This window comes from Artibeus jamaicensis, unplaced genomic scaffold (genome assembly GCF_021234435.1).
Source record: "Artibeus jamaicensis isolate MK-2021 breed Jamaican fruit bat unplaced genomic scaffold, CSHL_Jam_final contig_685, whole genome shotgun sequence".
In the NCBI taxonomy this organism is placed as follows: Eukaryota; Metazoa; Chordata; class Mammalia; order Chiroptera; family Phyllostomidae; genus Artibeus; species Artibeus jamaicensis.
This window is the reverse complement of record NW_026521924.1, coordinates 25,376,833-25,396,661: the sequence shown is the minus strand read 5'-3', so window position 1 is coordinate 25,396,661 and position 19,829 is coordinate 25,376,833. Positions and strand designations below refer to the sequence as shown.

Genomic DNA, 19,829 nt, shown 5'->3' with positions numbered 1-19,829 from the left:
AAGTGAAGCGCTCTGTCCCACAGCCTCAGCTCCTTAAAACTGGACTGTGACAGAAGCTCCAGAGAAGCTCCTCGGACGCCCCAGCAGAACCGACCGCCACCCCCTCCTGTGTCCCCAGGCTGCGCACTTCCTCCCATCGCGTCAGTGTCTCCAGTGTGGTCCGTGTGTGTCTGACGGACTACCCGGCTAGTCTGCAAGGGCTGCGCCTTGTTCGTCTTTACACCCGTGCCAACTAACTCGGTACCTGGCACACGGCGGGTGCCCAGCAGAAGTTTCCTCCCCATCCTGCTACCTTTCCCCTGGCTTTGGATTCCAGAGTAAACTCGACACGAAGTCACTGTCATGATGAAGGTCCTGACACCATTATTTAGGTTACAGATGGAGGGTCTCATTTTTTAAAAAAATAGTCTGTGGTCTGAAAGACAGTTTATTTAAAACAAAGGTGACAAGGCATAAGAAGAAGGAAGGAGAGAAACAATTCCAACACAAAGGCACCTAGGAAGCATCTCAAATAAAAAAAGAAAACAAAACGGGGGGGGGCAATGAAGGAAGCGATGTCTTGTCCATATACAAACTGCTGACTTCGCGATTATGTACATCCAAACCCTATAAAACAGCATTTCAAGTCAGCACTTAAGCCAGTGTTATATTAGTTTTTGTTACAAAAAGGTAAAGCTACAAAATTCACATTTTGAAGTTGTACACCTGCAACAGCATTTTTTTTCCCCAAGTTGGTCTCAGTGCAAGCTGGTGGAAGAAATTATTTTTCCCCAAACACAAGTTAAGAACACGAGTCCCAAAGATGACAAACACGGACGTGGCGGCCGAGGAAGGCTGCGGTGGGCAGCTGCGGGCAGCAGGGGGACTTCCCGCTGGAGGAGGAGCTGCGATCTTTAGAGGCCACGTGGTTGGCTGGGGGGCGGGGCGCTGCAGTCGGAGGCAGAACTGACTCTGGGTCCTCACTCTGCCGTATTCCAGGTCCGTCACCACCTTGAGCAACGGCTCCCCGAGCCTGTTTCCTCTTCTGTAAAAGGGGACAAGGACACCCCATCTCCCAGAGCTATTAAGTTCTAAGATACAGGGCAACTCAGAGGATCTGTTTCTTCTTGAGTGTAGTACTTTGTGTCTTTCAATTACTTTGTCCATTTCATCTACCCTGTTGAATTGATTAGCATAAAGTTGTTCATGATACGAGCCTTTTAATATCTATAGGATCTATCAGGACCTCTCTCATTCCTGATATTGGTAAGAGCTATTGAGTTTTAAATGCTAGGTGCTAAATAAATGTTACCTGGATCGGAGTGTATAGTCTCAAGAAGCGAAGGCTGTATTTCTTAAGTTGCTTCAGAGCAGAGTCGGCCTGCCTGTCTACCTGGCCAGCCAAACATTCATCCACCAAACCCATGGTTGGGAAAAGGGACAATGGAAAAAGAAGAATAAAAATTTACCCTGTCAGTAGGAAACAAACACGCCTTTTCAGGAAGTGGAACTGATCACAAAGAACTTGGTTTCTGGCAGAGGACCCTGTCCGGCCAGACCGGAGAGCCACGTACCCCGCTGGGTCAGCGTGTCCGGTATGCCCACGCCTGGAACAAAATCATCCCCAGATCGAAATCCCGGAATATTTATGGGGAAAAATGGAAAACTTCTTTCACTTAATCTAGTTTAGGACGGGAGAAAATGCCTTCCTGTTGGGCCAAGTGTGAAGTCCTTTTTCAAAAGGAAAGAGACCCAGGCAGGACTGTTCCTTAGCACAGCAGGTGGTGTGTGTGTGTGTGTGTGTGTGTGTGTGTGTGTGCGTGCGTGTGTGTTCCAGGGTCGGGGGAGCCTGCTCCATGATCTAGTTTTTCAAACTCGCTTGGCTGCCACACTTGACTACTAATTCAGCTGTCTCCCTACTGAAAAATGCCCGGGACGAGTTATTTAGCCTGTGTGAGAAGGGGAGGGTACTTCATTTTAAACAGACTTTCCTGTAAATACTGGTCCCACAGAGGGTCCCTACACACCCTCATCCTACCACTTATTAGCCGCGCTGCTTGGGCAAGAACACTGCCCCTCTCCGAACCTGCTTCTTCATCTAAGAAATGGAGACGAAGCACTCGACTTGCACAGAGGACGTGGGACTGGGGGCGGACGGCAGGAGCCGCCTGTGCCCTGCGCCCGGCAAACCGTAGGCGGCCACTCGCCACTCCAGTGGGCACCTCCCATGGTCCTCTCTTCTCTGTGTCTGCCTTGGAGCTGCTTTACTGGCCACGCCCTGCAGACCGACAGCTGCCTCTTGCATTTTTTAAAACTTGCTTTAATTGCAGAGAATACAATCTGGCCGCGTAAGAACATTCCCTGACTTTCCATTGATTCCCAGATTTGGGGAGCAGAAGTAATTATGGAGCCCAACTGCAGTAACCTTAGGTGCAGCCCAGGCCTAGCCCCTACCTGAAAGGAAGAGGTATTTGAAAATAAACATACATTTGCCTTTCCCAAGGGTCTCCTCTTTGCTGTGTGACTAAATGACAGGCGGCCTGAGCCGACGCTGCAGAAGGGCTCAGTGCTGTCTTTTGCGAGCCTCTGCTCTGCTTTTGGCCCTAAATCTGCCTGCACGAGACCTGGCTGCCACCCAGCAGACGGTCCAGAGGCCACGGAATGGCTCACCCGGGACCATCTGGCTCCCCCGGGACCTCCTCATAGTCTCGCCCACTGAAGTGACAGAGCAAGAGCCCGTTCCCATTGGTAGGCTTCCCCGAACAACTGAACCTAAATGGACACAGGATTCTTCCCTCGGAGAAGGGGCTGCGTGGGCAGCGAACCAGGTGAGGAGCCCAAGGTGAGTCCTAGCTCCTGTGTCACCTTGCTTTGTGACTTTGGCCCTGCCACCCCCCCAACCTCTAGCCTCCATCAAATGACATCTAGGGTCCCTTCCAGCTCTGGCATTCCACATGTCTGGGTTGAGGCTCCTCCAGAACAAATCTTAGTCTGACATTCGCTATCTTTTCCAGACCCCTTAGCTATAGAAATTAAAAGAAAAAAAGTCACACATTTGAATGTAGATCACACGGTCAATGCCCTCTACCCTGTAAGGAATGTGGCACAAAACGCCATGTGTGTGACCTTCCCAGGAACAGCGCGAACCTGGAAAGCCCCCTCCCTTTTGCGGACTGAACCCGGCCCCGTGTTTGCTGAGGGTTCCCTGAAGGCCTGTCCCCTTGCTGGGGGGGTCTCGTCCCCTGTAAGGCACTGGGCAGTATCTGCGCTGCGGCTCTGGGCAGTTGGGAGAGTGAAGGTGGACAAAAGGCGCTGAAACCGCAAAGGCCAATTTTCAGTGAGGGCGCCAGGCTTCTCCTGGGACTCAAAACATCACCGTGACCCCCGAGGCGTTCCCTGGGACGTCCCCTCCAGCTCCCAAAGCCGGGGGTGGCTTGCACGAGGCTGAAACCGTGGGGAAAACTGGCCTGAACCTCATTTTTAAATGCAGCCCTGCCAGAGGGTGAGGCTGGTTCCCGGGAGGCAAGCGACCCTGAGGGCGCCTGGTGGCCCCGCCCTCGGGTCCCACAGTACCGTAATCTTACAGAAAAGAGGCAAACTGTTGAAAATTGTACCTGTACAGAGATGCCACCACGCTGAGTGGGGAATCTAGCGATAATTTATACAAAGGCATATTTATAGTTTTCTAAAAAGTCTTCCAGAAAGAACAATTGAAAGCTATTGGGAGAAGACGCACAACAGACCATGTAAAACTGTTCCAGCTGTCACTCGACCAGGAGCCTCTGTTCCTGGGGTTTAAAACTCGGAGCGTAAAAGCGCCAGCGGGAGTCCTTTGTGTTGGTTCACCTGACCAAGTAAGACCCACGCCCCAGGCAGCCCTTCCCTCTGGCGCATGTTCCTGAGTTCACAAAGGTGCTGTGGGGAGACAAGGGCGCGGAAGTGGTGGCCAGCGAGCTCTAGTGGCGACCGTCCTGTGCTCACCAGAGAACATGTGGCCTGGGCCCTCCTGGCCTGGCCCTGCTCAGAAGTTCTGCTGCCGCCGCTTCTTGGCCTCAATGGCGTCCAGGATGGGCTGCCGCTTCGACTGGTACTTCTGCCGGATCTCTTCGATCTCCTGCTCCATCATGGGGTCGAGGGCCAAGAGCCTCTTCCGAAGGTCCTCCACCGTCCAGCTCTTAAGCTAGAAGAGAAGTGGAAAGTGTGGTCACAGAAGAGCCTGGATCAGTGGCCGAACGGCAGGGAAGCCAGCCTTCACAGGTGCCCCAGGGGAGGGAGACAGGAGGGGGACACCTGGTCACAGCGAGTTTGGGGTGGCAATGGTCAGAAAGTGATGGCACCAAGCTTTTCTGAGACAATCGATCTCTGTAAGGGGGCGGAGTTCCGATCTCTGCCGGATAGGGCCTCCACCAGGAACTTAATGCCTCACACTTTCAGCTTCCCTCCCTTCTAGCTCACTGGCAGGCATTAAAGGAGCCGTGACTTGATGTGAGCAAAACAATGGCTGCCTCCTAGTGCCTGTCTGCCCAGCAGAGGGGCATGTGGATGGTGACCACACCAGCGAGGCCAGATGCAGCCCAAGGATCCGATGCTCTCCCCACCTCTGCCATACTCGTCACCGCGATGTTCACTGGGGACACTCAGACGGCAGGCCTGACTCCGAACACTTTCTATGGATTATCTACACAGTGTTGTAGGAATACAGACACAGCTGGGGGTGGGGTTGGAGAAATGACTTAAGTGTGTCATTTCCCCTGTTACAGATGACAAAGCCCATGGAGAGAGTGGGCACAAAGAGAGTAGGCGAGCAACTTGCCCATGTCTCAGGGCTGGTCAGGGGCAGAGTGGATTCAAACCCAGAGTCCACACCCTTAACCAGCATCGCAGAAGGAGCTGTTCACCCAAAGCGCAGGCTTTACAGCCAACTCAGCCCCACAGAACACACGGCTCCGCCCCCTGCAAGTGCCCCACCCTCGGGCAGGTGGCCGACCCCCCGGCCTTCCCCATCTACGGAAGTGGGTGGCAGTGTCTCCGCAGCTGTGTCCCCAGAACTCAGTGAGAGCTGGCCTGTGGGGTTGTCAGCACAGGGCCTGGGGCTCTGCGCTTACAGATGGCGCTGCGTGTGGCGACCCTCTCCCTCCGCCGCAGCCCAGGCGCCCACCGCGATCGACCTGTGCCTGTGGCTTCCATGCACGTGGAGTCTTCACTGAATCCAGCAAGGCCAGGCCGGGCTGGCAGAGTGGGAATGAAAGCGGTACTATCTGTGGCAGGTGGCAATCCATTCTGTGAGCTCACAACCCTTTAATAGGTCCCGGTTTCAGGAACTCAAAAGGCTCACTCAGTCTTAGCAGAGATTTACAGAATCGTCACTTCCCTTACCCCTTGCCAGGGCCCCGGCAGGGAGGTGGTGCAGGTAGGTGGGTGAAGGAGCCTCTTTCTGTCCCCCCTCCTGCAGAGAGTGGGTGTGAGTGAGTGTGGAGGGCTACGGTGGCCTCCCCAGAAACAGTTCGGTGACCTGTCACCACAGGAATGTCCCTTGGCCCACTCCAGGCAGGCAGCCTGGGCAGTGAGGAAAAGCCTAACGGTTTAAGACCAAAGGCTCTTTGTGATGTGAGGGTGGAAAGACTCGGGAGCGTGGGGACATGCTGGGAAGTCGGGCTGGAACAGGCACCTTCCTTTCCAGCCGCAGTTTTATACCATCTAGGCGGCTGGTGTTCTTGGCCCGGGACACCCTGAAAAGTGATGCTCGCCTAGTCTTCAGCTTTTTCAACTCCTCCAGAGACCACCCTGAACCTCATACTGCATGTGATGTGAGGGACTTCACCCTCCGGATCGCACATCCTGAACCGCTAGTGGCTGGGTCACCATGGACCGCCCCCTTCGAGCCTCAGTTTCCCCCCCAGAGAATGGATGATACCAGTTCCTCCATCCTGGGGCTGCGTGTGGACTGGATGAGTTCAGGGTGTGATGCTCTTAAGCTCAGCGCTTCGCAGAGCACCTGCGTGGCCGGCGGTAAGGATTCCGGAAATGGCAGCAGTTCTCAGTGCTGTTACTAATAGCTGTTACCGCTGCTATTATTAATAGTATTGTGAGTATTATGTTATTAAAAAGTCTCTCTTCATCGCCCACAAACAAGCTGTGGCCATAACCTCTGATCTCAGCCAGAATCAAAGGAAAAAGAAAATACCCTCCATTATTTTAGGCTGCAATATTCTATGCTAAGGGTTGGCACTTTCCCACACGGCCCACTAACTAACAGTTCAACAAAGTATTTTTCACCCACCTGTCTGTTTATCAAATATTCCCTGAACACCTCCTATGGGCCAGGCACTGTCCAAGGCACACAGGGTACCTGGAGGGACATTCCTGTGGTGACAGGCCCCTGACCCCTTTCCGGGGAGGTCACTGTAGCCCTACACGCTCACTCGCACCCTCTAAAGGAAGGGAGAGTGGTTTTTTCAGTGAAAACAACAAACACGAAAACCAGTGTCCTTGCGAAGCGAACGTTTCGGTGAGGCAAGACAGACAGACAGACCGCCGCACAGTCAGTTCCTGTACATCAGAAGGTGACAGGTGCTTTGACAAAGTAAGAAACAACACAGTGAAGGAGGAGCTGGGAATTCGGGGGACACTTGCTTCACCCATCGTTAGCACGCGGAGTTGACTGCAAAACCAAGAAATGCGAGTTAGCAGAACTGCGCTGGCTTTCCGGCTCATTCTGTGACTCAACGGCAGGCCCCTGCTCCGTATGCCCGTCTCCCCATTTAAGAGAGGGCTGCCTAGACCACCCCCAAAGGTCTTGTTAAACTTGATGTCCCTCAAAGTGTCATCATGGGTCACCTGCACCAGTCACTTGGTGAGAAGACAGGCTCCCGAGCCCCCGACCCAGAGCTACTGATCAGACTCCCCCCACCCCAAAGGGGGTGAGGCACAGTGGGGGTTCAGCACTTTGTGTGCTAAGGAAGCCATCCAGGCTTGGTATGCACGATTCTGCATCTTCCCCCGTTTTCCTGGTAGCAAAATTCTCACAAAGTAACTGGCCTGTCTCTGGTGGAACGCTTCTTCTAGGTTTCCAATTTCTACGTGGCTTTTTTGCCCTTGATGCGAATACGGGACCACAACGAGCTCCCTTGCTCTATCTCAGCTGCCTTCAGAGCAGACTTGCCCAAAGCCCTTTGCAGCTTAAGTTACACCTGACCTATTAGAAACAGCCAGCCGGTCACTGCTAATGACTCGGTCACAACGTCCAGATATGGATTTTTCTGAAAACAAGCTCAGAGAAAGGTTCTTTGGCGCCAAGTATAGCATTTCACCTTCCTGGCCGTGGGAGGCATAAATAAGTGCCCAGGGGCTGTCTGCAGTAAAATGACTGTGGTTCTACCGCTTTGCTACAGCCAGCACCCCGGAGGAGCAAATTCTCAGACTAGCCACGTAGGCAGCTTGAACGTCGTCACAAGTTAAAGGAAATGCCGCCATTTAGTACGTCGTCCCCTAGGATTTAAACATCCCCCCTGTGCTGTGACTCCCAGTTATGTCTCTAGACCAGAATTCTCCGAGCTCGGCTCACACGTCCGGACCAGATCCCACTGGATGGCTCAGTCCCCGACAGCCAGTCCACCAATCTGATGCTAGTCTGCCACTCAACACTGCTAGAGTGAAGCTCTGGAGTCCCGCCCCTTCCTCACCCCCGGCCTCTTCCCTTAGACCCCAGTCTTCCCACCTCAGGGTGCCCAGGTCATCCCTGGGTCTTCCCCTGCCCTCACGCCCCACCTGTCCAAGTCCACCTTCAATCGGATCTCTGAAATACAAGTGTAACCCACATCCAACGACTCCAGTTCCTCTCCACCTCCAACCCCTCCGTTCAGGCCCCCACTCTCTCATAGCAACAAATGTTGTGGACGCTCTGCCTGGCTTCAGGAGTCGTAACTACCTGCCATGGCTGAGGATGAGCAAGTGACCTCCGGAATGTGAGCCACAGGAGACAAAGCTTGCCTCTGGTAGCAAATGCTGTCTCAGTGTCCTCCCTGCCCCCAAAGCACGGTTGGAAGTCAATAACAGGTAAGACCCCTCGGAGAGGGGCAACCGAAGCCAGACTCATCACTTGGGAGGCCTTCATGGAAGGACTCCGGGGCAGGGGGCTGCAACAAAGAGTGAGCAATGGACCCTTGCCCTCCTGTGGTGACATGGCCCAAGTCCCCATGTCCCCCGGGAAAAGCACTTCCTGGCTCTAGTCCACTTAAGCCTGAATACCTCATGGGGAGGGGTGCAGCTCCTTGCCTGGCTGGAGCGGATCCCAGGGGAAAAATCTGGCATCACAAAGAATTCTTAAAAAATCTGTGAAACCTGCTCTGCTAACAGTGCTTTCATTCATACGTTAAGGGTCTGAGCAGGAAACTCTAAAGTTTCTGCAAACTCCCTTCCTGACAGACTCTGACTCAGACTAAGCCCTCAGATTTCTCTGAAATGTTCCGTACTGTTTGATCCTTGCTGCCCTGTATTCCTGCCTATTACAACCCAATAAAAGCCCCTGGAGGACGGGGCTCCAGGCCTTTTTCCTCTGAGAAACTGGCCACCTCTCCTCCCCAAGCAGATCGTGTCTTGGTAGTGTTTACTTTCACCCGTGGTGGAGGGGGGGGCCTTGTGGGAAAAGTCGCCTCCACAAATGAACATAGTTAAAAATATAGACATGAATTAATCACTTCACCCTTGTTTCCTACTACACTTAGAATGAAACCCAGTAGCTCACGAGGGCTTCGAAGGCCCACACCTCGGCCCCCCGGCCGCCCAACTTCATCATGTCCGACCTCCTGCCCTTCGCTCTGACCCTCTCGCCACAGTTTAGTTTAGATCCTCAAGCAGGCCACGCCTTTTCCGGCCTGGGGGGAAGTGATCCTTCTCCTCGAGGGCCATCGCCATTCTTCCTTGTCCCCCAGGTGTCCGGTTCTCCAGCCGTCCGATCCGGAAAGGCCGCCTCCTCTCCACCACCCTCTCTCTCAGCCCCTAGTTAATGTCCTTCATACCAGTCACACACCTTGTCATCACCCTCATTTATTTTTCCTTTACTCGTCTCTCTTCCCAGGACAAAAGCCCCATGGAGGCAGTGACTTTGTCTTGTTCACGATGCTGAGCGTAACCCTGGTGACGGAGCAGAAAAGTGCCCCTCGTTCCCAGCCTGCGGTGAAGGCGGCCACCGACATCACGGCCGCAGCTTCCCCTGAGCATCACCGCATGTGACTGGGCTCTGGGTGAGGGACTGAGAGGACTCGCCGAGGAACAGGAAGGGAGTTCTGCCCCCAAGGAGCTTGTCTTCCCCTCAGCCTTCTTTTGAAGTCGAAAGCAATCTCTGCTCCTTCATTAAAATGTTTGATGCTGAGCGGTAAGAAGCAGGTCTCCAATCTGGGCTTAGTCAGCAAAAAAGGGCACATCCAAGAGCATTTTATTTTACTTTTCCTGACCAAAAAGAACTTCTACGAGACACACACTTTGGAAGGAATGAGAGAATCGAAGGGACAAGACATGACCCTCCTGGACAAGATGAAATGAAAGCCAAGCCCCAGCCGCAGGCTCACTGCTGGGGGACGGGGGCTGAGCTGAAGACTGCACACAGAGCGCAGGGACTTCTGGCACTCTTCGCAGGAGAGCCACAGAAAGATGGAGAAGGGAAAATAAGGCTCACCCTCGGTTATTCAGAATTCCCCGGGGCACCTGGAAAATGGAGAGGGGTGGGCTCCGAGTGCGGCCAAAGGCGCCGATGTTGTGAGGTCGCATTCACTCGCTGCCGCCGTCTGGTGAACACCCAGGCCCCACTCCCCACTGCCTTTGACCCTGTCGGAGGACGTCTGCCGGGAGTCTGAGCCAGTGCGGGCAGCGGCGTGTGGGCAGGCGAGGCTTCTCTTACACGGTGCGGTCTCTGGAAAGGTGCTCCATCTGAAGGAGGCATTTCCTCAATCTGAGAGTCAGCCTCCCTCAGTTTCAGCAGGATACCATGCTGTCTCACTGCCTATTCTACACGTCGCCGTGGCAGAAGTATGTTACCACGCGAGCACATGCCGTGTGTTCAGCGTGGAGCTATGCATTTTGTCTGCACGGTTTCATTTAACCCGTCTGTAAGGGAGGTACCGTTACTGTTCTCCTTCTACAGATGAGGGCAGTGAGGGTAAGAGCGGGCCAGTAGTTCCCCCAAAGGGCAACAGTGAAGAATAGGAAGAGACTGTAATTGCCACTGGGAGTGTTTCTGGAAACAGGCCCGTCAGTGATGAACGTGGGGAAACTGGAAAGATAAAGAATTTAGCTGACACAAATGACATTTGATGGCCCTCGCATTCAAAAATGCCACCACTTGGCAATGAGGCTGACTTCAGGAAAACTGTGTGGCGCCCCTGGGGCTGGGTCTCCTGGTCTGTGAAACAGGGATGAGCGGGGCTGCCCACCTCACTGCGTTTCCTCCGGTGAGAATACCAGCGCCGAGCGAGTGCACAGCGCGGGGCTCAGGCGCGGTGACTCTGCTCAGAGTTAACCAACGTGGTTCAATCTAATCCACCGACTTGGCCGGCAGCTCCACGGGGCCGGGAACACTGTTGGGAAAGGTGAAAACAGAAGGCAGCATCTGCTGGAGAGGCAGGCAGGGTCAGGGGCAAGGGCAGTGCCTTTGAGGCAGATAGACCTGGGTTCCTTGAGAGCTCTGCCCTTGGTGGCTGGAAGCCCTTGGGCAAGACACCCACTCTGTGCCTCGCTTTCCCCATGTTCCGGTGCAGGACAACAGCATTTATCCCACAAGGGAAGCTGTGAGGCCTGGAGGCACGGGGAAAGTATACCACACAGTGCCTGGTGCTCACCAGAATGACAGTGGTGCTGAGAGCTGCCTCCTTAAATGGAGAATTTGCCTTTTCTGGAAAATGGAGGACACTCGTGAGTAGTAGAAGCAGTAGTGCTGTTGCTGTGCGAACTGAGCCTGGTGAGCTCCACCGTGCAGGACGCAGGACATATACTCGGAGGGGTCTCCAGTGAACCGTGTGGGAAACCCTGGTCAGATGAGTCTGGCTTGTTTCCTCGGGGCCAGGCCCCGGCGAGATGCTCAGATTCCCACATTACCGTGAGTACGGAAGGCTGATGGGAACTGATTTCTTCTCATGCAGCTTTGCAACTGCGAAATTCTGAATTACACCGTACCAGTGTTGGTACACTGCTGGTTGCTCAACTGGCCCAGGGAACAAGTGAGAAGATCCAGCTGTATTTCATCACAAGCGATAATTCATAGAAGTTACACTGACATTAGCCCATCATGAATCAGCGGAGTCAAGCTGAACAAAACACAAAGGGATGCACAGCAGCACATCACCGGCCTCGGCCACAGGCTCCTGGGAACCAACAGGCTGGTCCTCACACCAGGTGCTCTCACCTTTGAAGTCTACGGCGCAAACGGTGTCATGAGATGCCCTATAAAAGCCATCAAAGAGAGACTTGCCAAGGCTTTAAGGACAAGCTTCAGTTCTATGGGGGCTGTACTCGAGCCCCGACAATTCTGCATCCAATGTCACAGACGGGGTTTCTCAAACACATCATCCCTTCTGGACAGGCGAGTCAGGCTGATGCCCTGTCACAGGTGATATTTTATTGAGGCCAAGAATTAGGAAAGAACACACCTTTGGAATTTAGCAAGATGACAAGGAAGCTTGATAGAAGCTAAACAGCTGAATGAAGCCATCAACATGCCATTTCATCCTTTCAACACCAGCCCTAAAAGTTCGCAAAAGTGCAACAGAGAAAATGCACAAAGGTCGGTCTAACGGCATTTCGGGCACTGATTCGGTTTCAGCAGAGACACTTACCCTTTGCCGTCTCTTCTCTGTCTAGGAGTGGATTCTAGACGGGGGAGAGGTGACTGAGTAGGCTAAGATTCCCAGGAGATGCAGTCATCTCGCAGCAGATGAGTGGGGATATAATCAAGCAGAGAAACAAGGAAGCTGACAAATCACGACTCGTGTAGGTTAAGTAAGCACCAGACCCTTCAGTTTCAAAAGATGTTGCTCCTTAAATGAACCTTGTGAGACTTTTAATGAGTGATTTCCTCTGATTCAAACTAGGGTCATGCAAATTTTGCTTCTATCAGGCCCTTATAAAATCTTCCTAATGCTTCCCCATAAGGAAGTAAAGTTGTAAAACTATATCCATTAAAGACGACTTCCATTTCATTTTGAGTTTACGATGACTTCTAACCAATACACAGAATTGTTTACCAAAATTCCAAACAGAGAAAACATGACTGCATGTACATAAAACATGTACCAGGAAGCCAGGAATGAGACTCGGACCTCAAGCCTGGGTGAAACAAGGAAATGCGTCTCCAGGCAGGCCTGGTGACACCATGCCCAGGGCTCTGGCGGGGGCAGCTGACTGGCCTCCACCACCCTGAAGGCGGAATCCAGACACCCTCCGCCCAGCACGGGCTCCGTATACAGAGTGTGTGTGGGCGTGTGCAAAGAACATGATTTGAGAAATGGCATAAACAAAAAGATAACAAGCAAAAGGTTTCTTCTTTAAACACAGAGGTTTTACTATAATCAAAAGTATATTGCTTACATCCTGTTACTTATTTATGATTTATTGAAAATAATTCTCAAGTGTACATGGACAAAATTCATTTCTGAACTAGCGCTTCTGCATGCTTAGAATTCGCTCCGCCTCTGCTCTGGCACGAACTTTCACAACCTGGAACATCGGGGTGCACCTGCTTTTTGTTATTGTTCTGTTTCTGTTCTGCGAGTTTTATTAGAGCCTTTGGCCAAAAGCAATCAGGTTCTGACCAAGCCCAGGTTTTTCCTACCCTCGTGACTGACTCTGCACAGCCAGAACCCACAAGGAACTCACACCCAAACCAGAGAGACTGATGGTTCCCACAAGGCACTGCATCGGTACTATCCAGCACTGAGTATTTAATTACAAAGACGAAGGGAGTAGCTTTTCTGTGTCAGACACGTGTGCTCGGCCGGACGGGGCAGGAGGCGGGATGACAGGGGTGTAGTTAAGGGAGGTGTGTGCGGGAGAGACGTCTATGGCAGGATCCCTTCACACTGAAGTGGAGATAAACGAGGCAGGTAAGTCATGGGAATGAGCCGCAACCCGGCATTACCGACTGCGAACGGTCCTGACGGCTGCCTTTAACTGTGTGCTGGGCCAGCGACGTCCACCCTTTCTCGTCCCACGGCACATACAAACTAATTACTACGATTCTGTGGCACTGCAAAAAAAAGTATTTTTTGGCAATCTGCCAAAAGCAGGTACAGTTTTGACGCATTCACACGGAATGGCCACAATTGCGTTGGCCGCTGTCCTTTTCTCTGACAAGGGAAAAGAGGGTCACAAGCACCGGCCTCTTTTCCCTTCCTTTCCCCCAAAGGGAAGAGAGGCCGGTGCTCGTGACCAGTCAGGTGTCCCGTGCTTTGAAAATTCTCGTGGCTCGCCAGCGTGAGGCACTGCACTCAGCACTTTGCACGCATTATCTCGCGTGGTCCTCAGGACAGTGTATAAAATGAGGAGTCTCACCCCATCTCACGGAGGTGGGAACCGAGGCTTAGGGGTGCAGACATCTGCTGCTGGTCCTGCAGCCAGTAAGTGTGGGCGGCTGAGCTAGATGTGAGCCCTTAGTGTGTCCGGCTGCGAAGCCCGAGCTGATGCCGTACCAGGCCAGCGTGTGCTGCGGGAGCCGAGAGAAGGAAGCGCCTCTGTGGTTGGTCTCTTTTTTTGTATGTTTAAAAAGAATCTTCACCCAAGGATATGTTATTGATTTTAGACAGAGAGGGATGGGAGGGGGGATGAGAGAAAGAAAGAGAAGCATCCATCAGTTGCCTCCCCGTACATGCCCTTGACAGGGGATCGAACCTGCAGCCTGGCAGGTGCCCGGGGTGGGGGTGGGGGGCGATCAGAGCTGCAGTCTTTTGGAGCACAGGACGATGCTCCAACCGGCTGGGCCACCCGGCCAGGGCCTGTCTATACATTTATAGTGCAAAGAATGGACGCTCACTCTAACCTGGGAAGAAATGTCTGAATTACGGAATTAAAAAAAAATGAAACACAAATTTATTCCAAATAATTATTATACTTGAGCTACAGGAAACTAACAAAATTTGGTTAGATACAGCGTGGGGCAAAAGTAGGTTTACAGGTGTGAGTATGCAAAACACAGAATATATTCTTGTTTTATTATTATTAATTAACGACTGTATTGATTTCCACATGAACAACTATAAACCTACTTTTACCCCACCCTGTAAGTGAAGGGACGTATGAGTTCATTTGCCAAGGTTAATAAGCTACTCAAGATGCCTTCAGTTCCTGCTACAGTGCCCACATATCCAAGCTTCTGTGAACAGAATGCTCTCTCTCTGTCTTTGGCTTAGGGAATGGCTACCACACCTGTGAGCCCAACTCAAGTTCCAGCTCCTCTTTCCCCCTATCTTTTCCTTTCATAAAGTGGGAGCTATTTAAGAGTGGGAACGACATCTAATATATTTTCAGAGTCAGGCCAACAGAAAAGAGTCCTCAATAAATATTTAATAAAGAAATATATCCTTAAGCTTTACATCCTTACTTGAAAATGACCTTTTACTGGGTTACCTCAGTTATTAGCAAGACAATGGGCTTTTGAGAAGCTCTGGAAATCTCTAATCGATAAATAAGCCTAAGAGTGTACTATAAGTTCATTAAATAAGGCTACGTCAATTAGCCCAAACTGACCCGTGCGTGCCAAAGTCAGAACGAACACTCCTCCAGGCCCATGGTCGCAGTCAAGTCACAAGGAAAAAGGGACATAAAATCCTCTCTAGTCATGGTTGCTCATGATTGCTTTTGAAGAAAAATTCTATTTTAAGGATCGCTCTACACTGGTTTATAAATTTCACACTTTGGGAAGCCAAACTCTGAGAGGAGAACTTTCGGAGAGTGAGCAAACACACAGCTTAGAGTAAGTCAACGCCCTAGAATGACTGAGTGTGTAAAGAAGGCAGAACGCAGGAACAGAATGTAATGTTCCCGACACCTGAAAGCACTGAAGGGTGATGTCAAAACTATTGCCACTCCTGCAGCAACATTAATCTTTCAGAAGATAGCTGCGCCTAAACACCGCTGTACCACGCTGCTGTCTCAGCGTGGCTTAATAATTCAGGAGAGGAGCTGGCTGATCGCAGAGCATCCCCGAAAGTTGGCCTCTGCACACTTCCCCGGGCTGGAAATTTCCGAGATAACAAGAAGGCCAGGCTTTCCCCTCTCACCCTGCCAAACAGAAGAAGCCCAAAGAATCCCAAGCAAATCTGAAAGCTAAAATGCAAACCGATCCCACTTTACTTAGTAGAAGGGGTCTTAAAAGGCATACTTTGACTACACAGGATCCAATTTAAATATACGAAAAGAACAAAATGTGCACTGAAAACTAGTTAAGAATGCAAATACAGTTCTCTGAGTAAGCTATTTTGCAGGCCTGAATTTTTACAATTTGGGCTTTTTTTTTTTAACTAGGAAAACTTGTAAGTGAATCGCATTCAATCTCTAGAATGTATATAAAAACCTCTGTAAGTCAGTCCCACTGCTGGGACCACCTACATAATGACGGGCCAGGGACTTACCACCTGAACTCCCCTCTCCCCAAATCCCCTCAATCGCCTTTGAGAAAAAACAATTCTGAAACAAAAGCAGACAAGTTCTATCCGCAAGGCATGTCAGGATTTTTCTGCAATGGCTATCAAGTCTTGTCGAAAACATAAATTGGGTATAGATTAGGGGTGTGTGTGTGTGTGTGTATGAGACAGAGAGAAAGCCAGACTGATGTTCAATTCTGCCAAAAACACACTACTGCCCAAGAAGGAATTTTATAATCTTTAAAATTTTTCTGATTTAAGATAGTCTAATAATAGTACTCCTATTCTGCAAAAGTATTAATATGTATATGTCCCATATACTTGGGGACAGTCCTTTATTCTTCTCAACAAATGTTTAATTGGTATGAACAACAAACGTGACTTAATATAGGGCATGGTAATACTTTTCAAATGAGTCTAAGTTCACAGCAGAAAAAATTCTCTGCAGAGACCACACTCCAAGTTTTTTGGTTCTGAAAGGAGGACTACCATATTACTTGCAATAAGCTCATCATTTAAGCTCAGGGTTAAAAACACTTAGCTTCTCTGGTATAAAACTTCTTAAAATTTGTATCCTAAATATTTTCTGTAAGGATCTGGCATCATGAAGAAAGAAATTGTCTCCAACTTGGAGTCTGACATACAGTGTGGAATCTATAATGATGGGCAGAGAGGCGGACAGTGATAATATCACCACGTATATGACAAATACAATGGGAAGGTATCTTTCGTCATTAATATGATGTTTGTATTTGTCAATAAACATATTCCTTGCAAGTTCTCATTTTCTTAAACTCTTTTCCTCTCTTGAACTGTCTGATTAATAGCACAAGCATACTCTTACTGGTGCTTTTGAGTTCATGGTATTTCTTTGGAAAAAAAACCCAGGAGAGTATATCAGTTATCAATTCACTGTCTCTTTGCTCCAAAGGCAGCCTCCTATATGTGGTCTATAATAAACCACAGAACCCCTTTAAGCACGTCTTTAAAGTGGGCATGGTGTTAAGCTAACATCTATCTCAGCAGAGGGGCCGAGGCACAGGGCAGGGAGGGGGAGGCTCTCCCAAGTGTCCGGCATGGGGGTGGCAGTGTGGGTGTGAGGACAGTTGGTGGAACTGTCCCAGCAGGGCTCAGAATGTGGTCTTTCTGCAACCCTGGTGTGGCCACAACCTCTGGCAAGCCCTGTCAGCACGGACCCCAGAGCTTGCAGTCTCTGGAGGCTTCCTGACCTCTCTGGTGCCTGGACCCCCCAGTGCACACCCACACCTCTGGCTGCTGATCGCCTGCTTCTTGCCTGCACCCTGAGGGCAACCTGTGGCTCGCCCCGAGACTCTGGGCCATCCCTGGTCCGGTCAGACTCCTTTGTGATGTCAGGGGCCCCCTTCTCCACTGAGTTGGAACCCCTCCCTGGCAGTTCGTCCTTCACTGGGTGTGCTTCCCCAGTCCTCGGGAACCACAGTTCCCTCCATCTTAGTGACACTTTGTCACAGGTAGTAACTCCTTGTATTAAACTTCTGTCTGACCCATTGTGTGGTTTCTGCCTCCTGATGGGACCCAGACGACTACAGGGAGGAGGGACACAGTGAGGACACAGGGGCACAACTGTCCACGATCCGAACACCTTCCAAAATGCCAAACCCCAGATAACACTTAAATATAAGAAATGCCCAAATGATTTCAAATCTGGGATACGCTGGTATCTTTACTTGCAGCCCAAGTGCAGAATGAAAATGCTTCCCTTGGACCCCACTGACAACTATATTAATGATGAACAGATAAATAAGTAGTGGTATATCCATAAAGTTGAAACTACTCAGCAAACGAAAGGAACAGCTCCAGATAATGAACAATATGGAGGCATCTCAGCACACGAAAGAAGCCAGACACAAAGGACTGCAAGCTGCCTGACTCCACTCCCACGGCATCACGGGAGACACTAAATCACAGGGACAAAAACAAGGTATGGGGGAACCCTTGGGGGTGGTGGGAACGTTCAACATCTTGTTTACGGTGGTTATTTATACAACTGTATACACTTGTCAAAACTTATCAAACTGGCCCTGGCTGGTGAGGCTCAGTGGATTGAGCGCCAGCCTGTGAACCAAAGGGTTGCTGGTTTGATTCCCAGCCAGGGCGCATGCCTGGGTTGCAGGCCAGTTCCCAGTAGGGGGTGTGTAAGAAGCAACCACACACTGATGTTTCTCTCCCTCCCTTCCCCTCTAAAAATAAATTTTAAAAAGTTAAAAAAACTCAAACCATACACTTAAAAATACATTTTATGATATATGAATCCAACCTCAGTATATCTGACTTTACAAAGCCAAAAGTACACATCAAAAGTTATAGATGGTAAAGTAAGACTTAAAGGGAACAGCTTTATGTGCATATATTAGAAAAGAGATGGCTGAAAATCAATTAAGTTTAATCGTTCAGTTGGAGGAAAAAAACCAGAATAAACTCACAAAAAGCAGATAAAGGTAGAACATAAATTCATGAATGCAAAAGCAAGGACCAACAAAACAAAAAGCTGGTTCTTTCAAATGACTGGGGGTGGGGAGGAGAAAGGAGAAAACTCATATATTTGATCAAGAAAAAAATATTAGGGATGAAAAGCAAGCTGCAAATTTAAAAATCCAAAATTTTATGCCAAAAAAAGTAACACTTAAGGTAAAATCAAGATTTCTAGGGGGGTGACCCCCCTAGATTTACCTGGAATAAAACCATAAAGACCATGGACTATGGATTCTGGACACAAGGACAAAGCAGGATTCGCTGGATGATCACAAACATGCACTTAAGTCTCAGAGCCACAGAGGACCGAGTGATCTTTGAGAACACAGACAAGCAGGGTATTACCAAGCCGATGTGCTTCTCCTGTAAGCAGGAGGGAAAGGACCAGTTAACTCCCGGTTACCAGCTCCAGCAACAGACAGATTATGTAGCGTCCGAAACTTCCTCCAGTGAAAGAGGGGGAATCTCCAGGAGCCTGAAACGTTGTTTCTATGTAATACTAACTTTCTTATGCCCGAAGCGCAGGAAGACACACAGAAAGGTAGGGCGGAAGTGTGAGCAGCGCTGCCGTGGTGAGGGCGGGATTTCCAGACTCACTGTAAAATAATTACAGTACCAAGAACAATTAGCCGGCATTTAAAAACGCATTAACTATTACTAGTTGGTCACTGTGTTAAGCACTGTCATGTATTATCTCATTGGATCCTCAATAACTCTTACAGCTATAATTATTATTAGTCTGATTCTATAGATGGAAAGTTTGAAGTCTGCAGAATTAATCTGCCCGAGGTGGCATGTCCCCAGAGGTCAAAGCGGAACCTGGCTCAGTCTGAAACATCACCCAACACCTGCTGCCGGTCAGGTGCTTTCACACTTACTAGCTTAGCTACAGAGAGAATGAAGCACGTCTCCACCAAGGAGTCTGACTAAGGAGAGCACCCAGGATTTAGTCGCTCACCTCAGTGACAAAGAGTATTATTTAGCGTAAGGCTGACAAGGTTTACTCAAGTCAAGTCACCACAATACCAGGTACCGGCTAAAGGCCAGAGATGGGCTCTCTCCATCTATAAAATGAAAAAGCCAGATAAAGCCAACCTTCTGCAGGGTTTCAGTCAGAGAGAACCAAACATAGGGGTAGAAGTACCCTGGGGACCAATGTGGGCTGAAATCAAAACACATAGTATCTTCAGGCAGAGCTTTTAGCAATGATATGAGTTACTTCCCAACCTGTGGAATCCCCCTTCTTCTCGTAAGTCCACGTTTCTCTGAATGGTACAGTGTTGGAACAGCTTACTGAGCAAGACGAGGGCTTCTAGGAATTGAAGATGTACGCCACTTGGCACCTGTGCTTCCGGTGGAGCCACGTGGCGATGACCCCAGGACAGCACTTCCTAGGGCCCAAGGGGCCAAGGCACTTTTTTCGGGTCTTAGGATCCATTTCCTGACCTTTGGTTCTAAGCCATCTAGATCTAAAGGATTTCTTATCACTATTCATATTCTCTCTACCCAAATTTAGAAAATGCAAGATCTGGACTCAGCTCTTTGGCTCACCAAGTGGTTAAGATAAAAGCCCTCCCGTATTCTGACAGCAGGGAGTAAGCGGCCCTGAGGAGTGAACTTGGAAGAAGAAAGCTGCCAAGCAGTTCCAGAACCAAACAGAGGGAATGAAAACCAGGGTCGGGCTCACACAGACCGGTGCCACTTTAAGTGACC

At 50.2% G+C, this 19,829-nt stretch overlaps 1 protein-coding gene across 1 annotated transcript in view; it reads right to left on the bottom strand.

Annotated features, from left to right (window-relative positions):
• Positions 1-414: 414 nt before the first annotated feature.
• The window catches only part of STK4 (serine/threonine kinase 4), an 89,695-nt gene continuing 70,280 nt past the window's right edge, over positions 415-19,829 (bottom strand). The window contains exon 11 of the mRNA XM_037164420.2: positions 415-4,159. Coding sequence (XP_037020315.2) covers positions 4,001-4,159 — 159 coding nt within the window. The 3' untranslated portion in view covers positions 415-4,000. The remainder of the gene's footprint in view (positions 4,160-19,829) is intronic.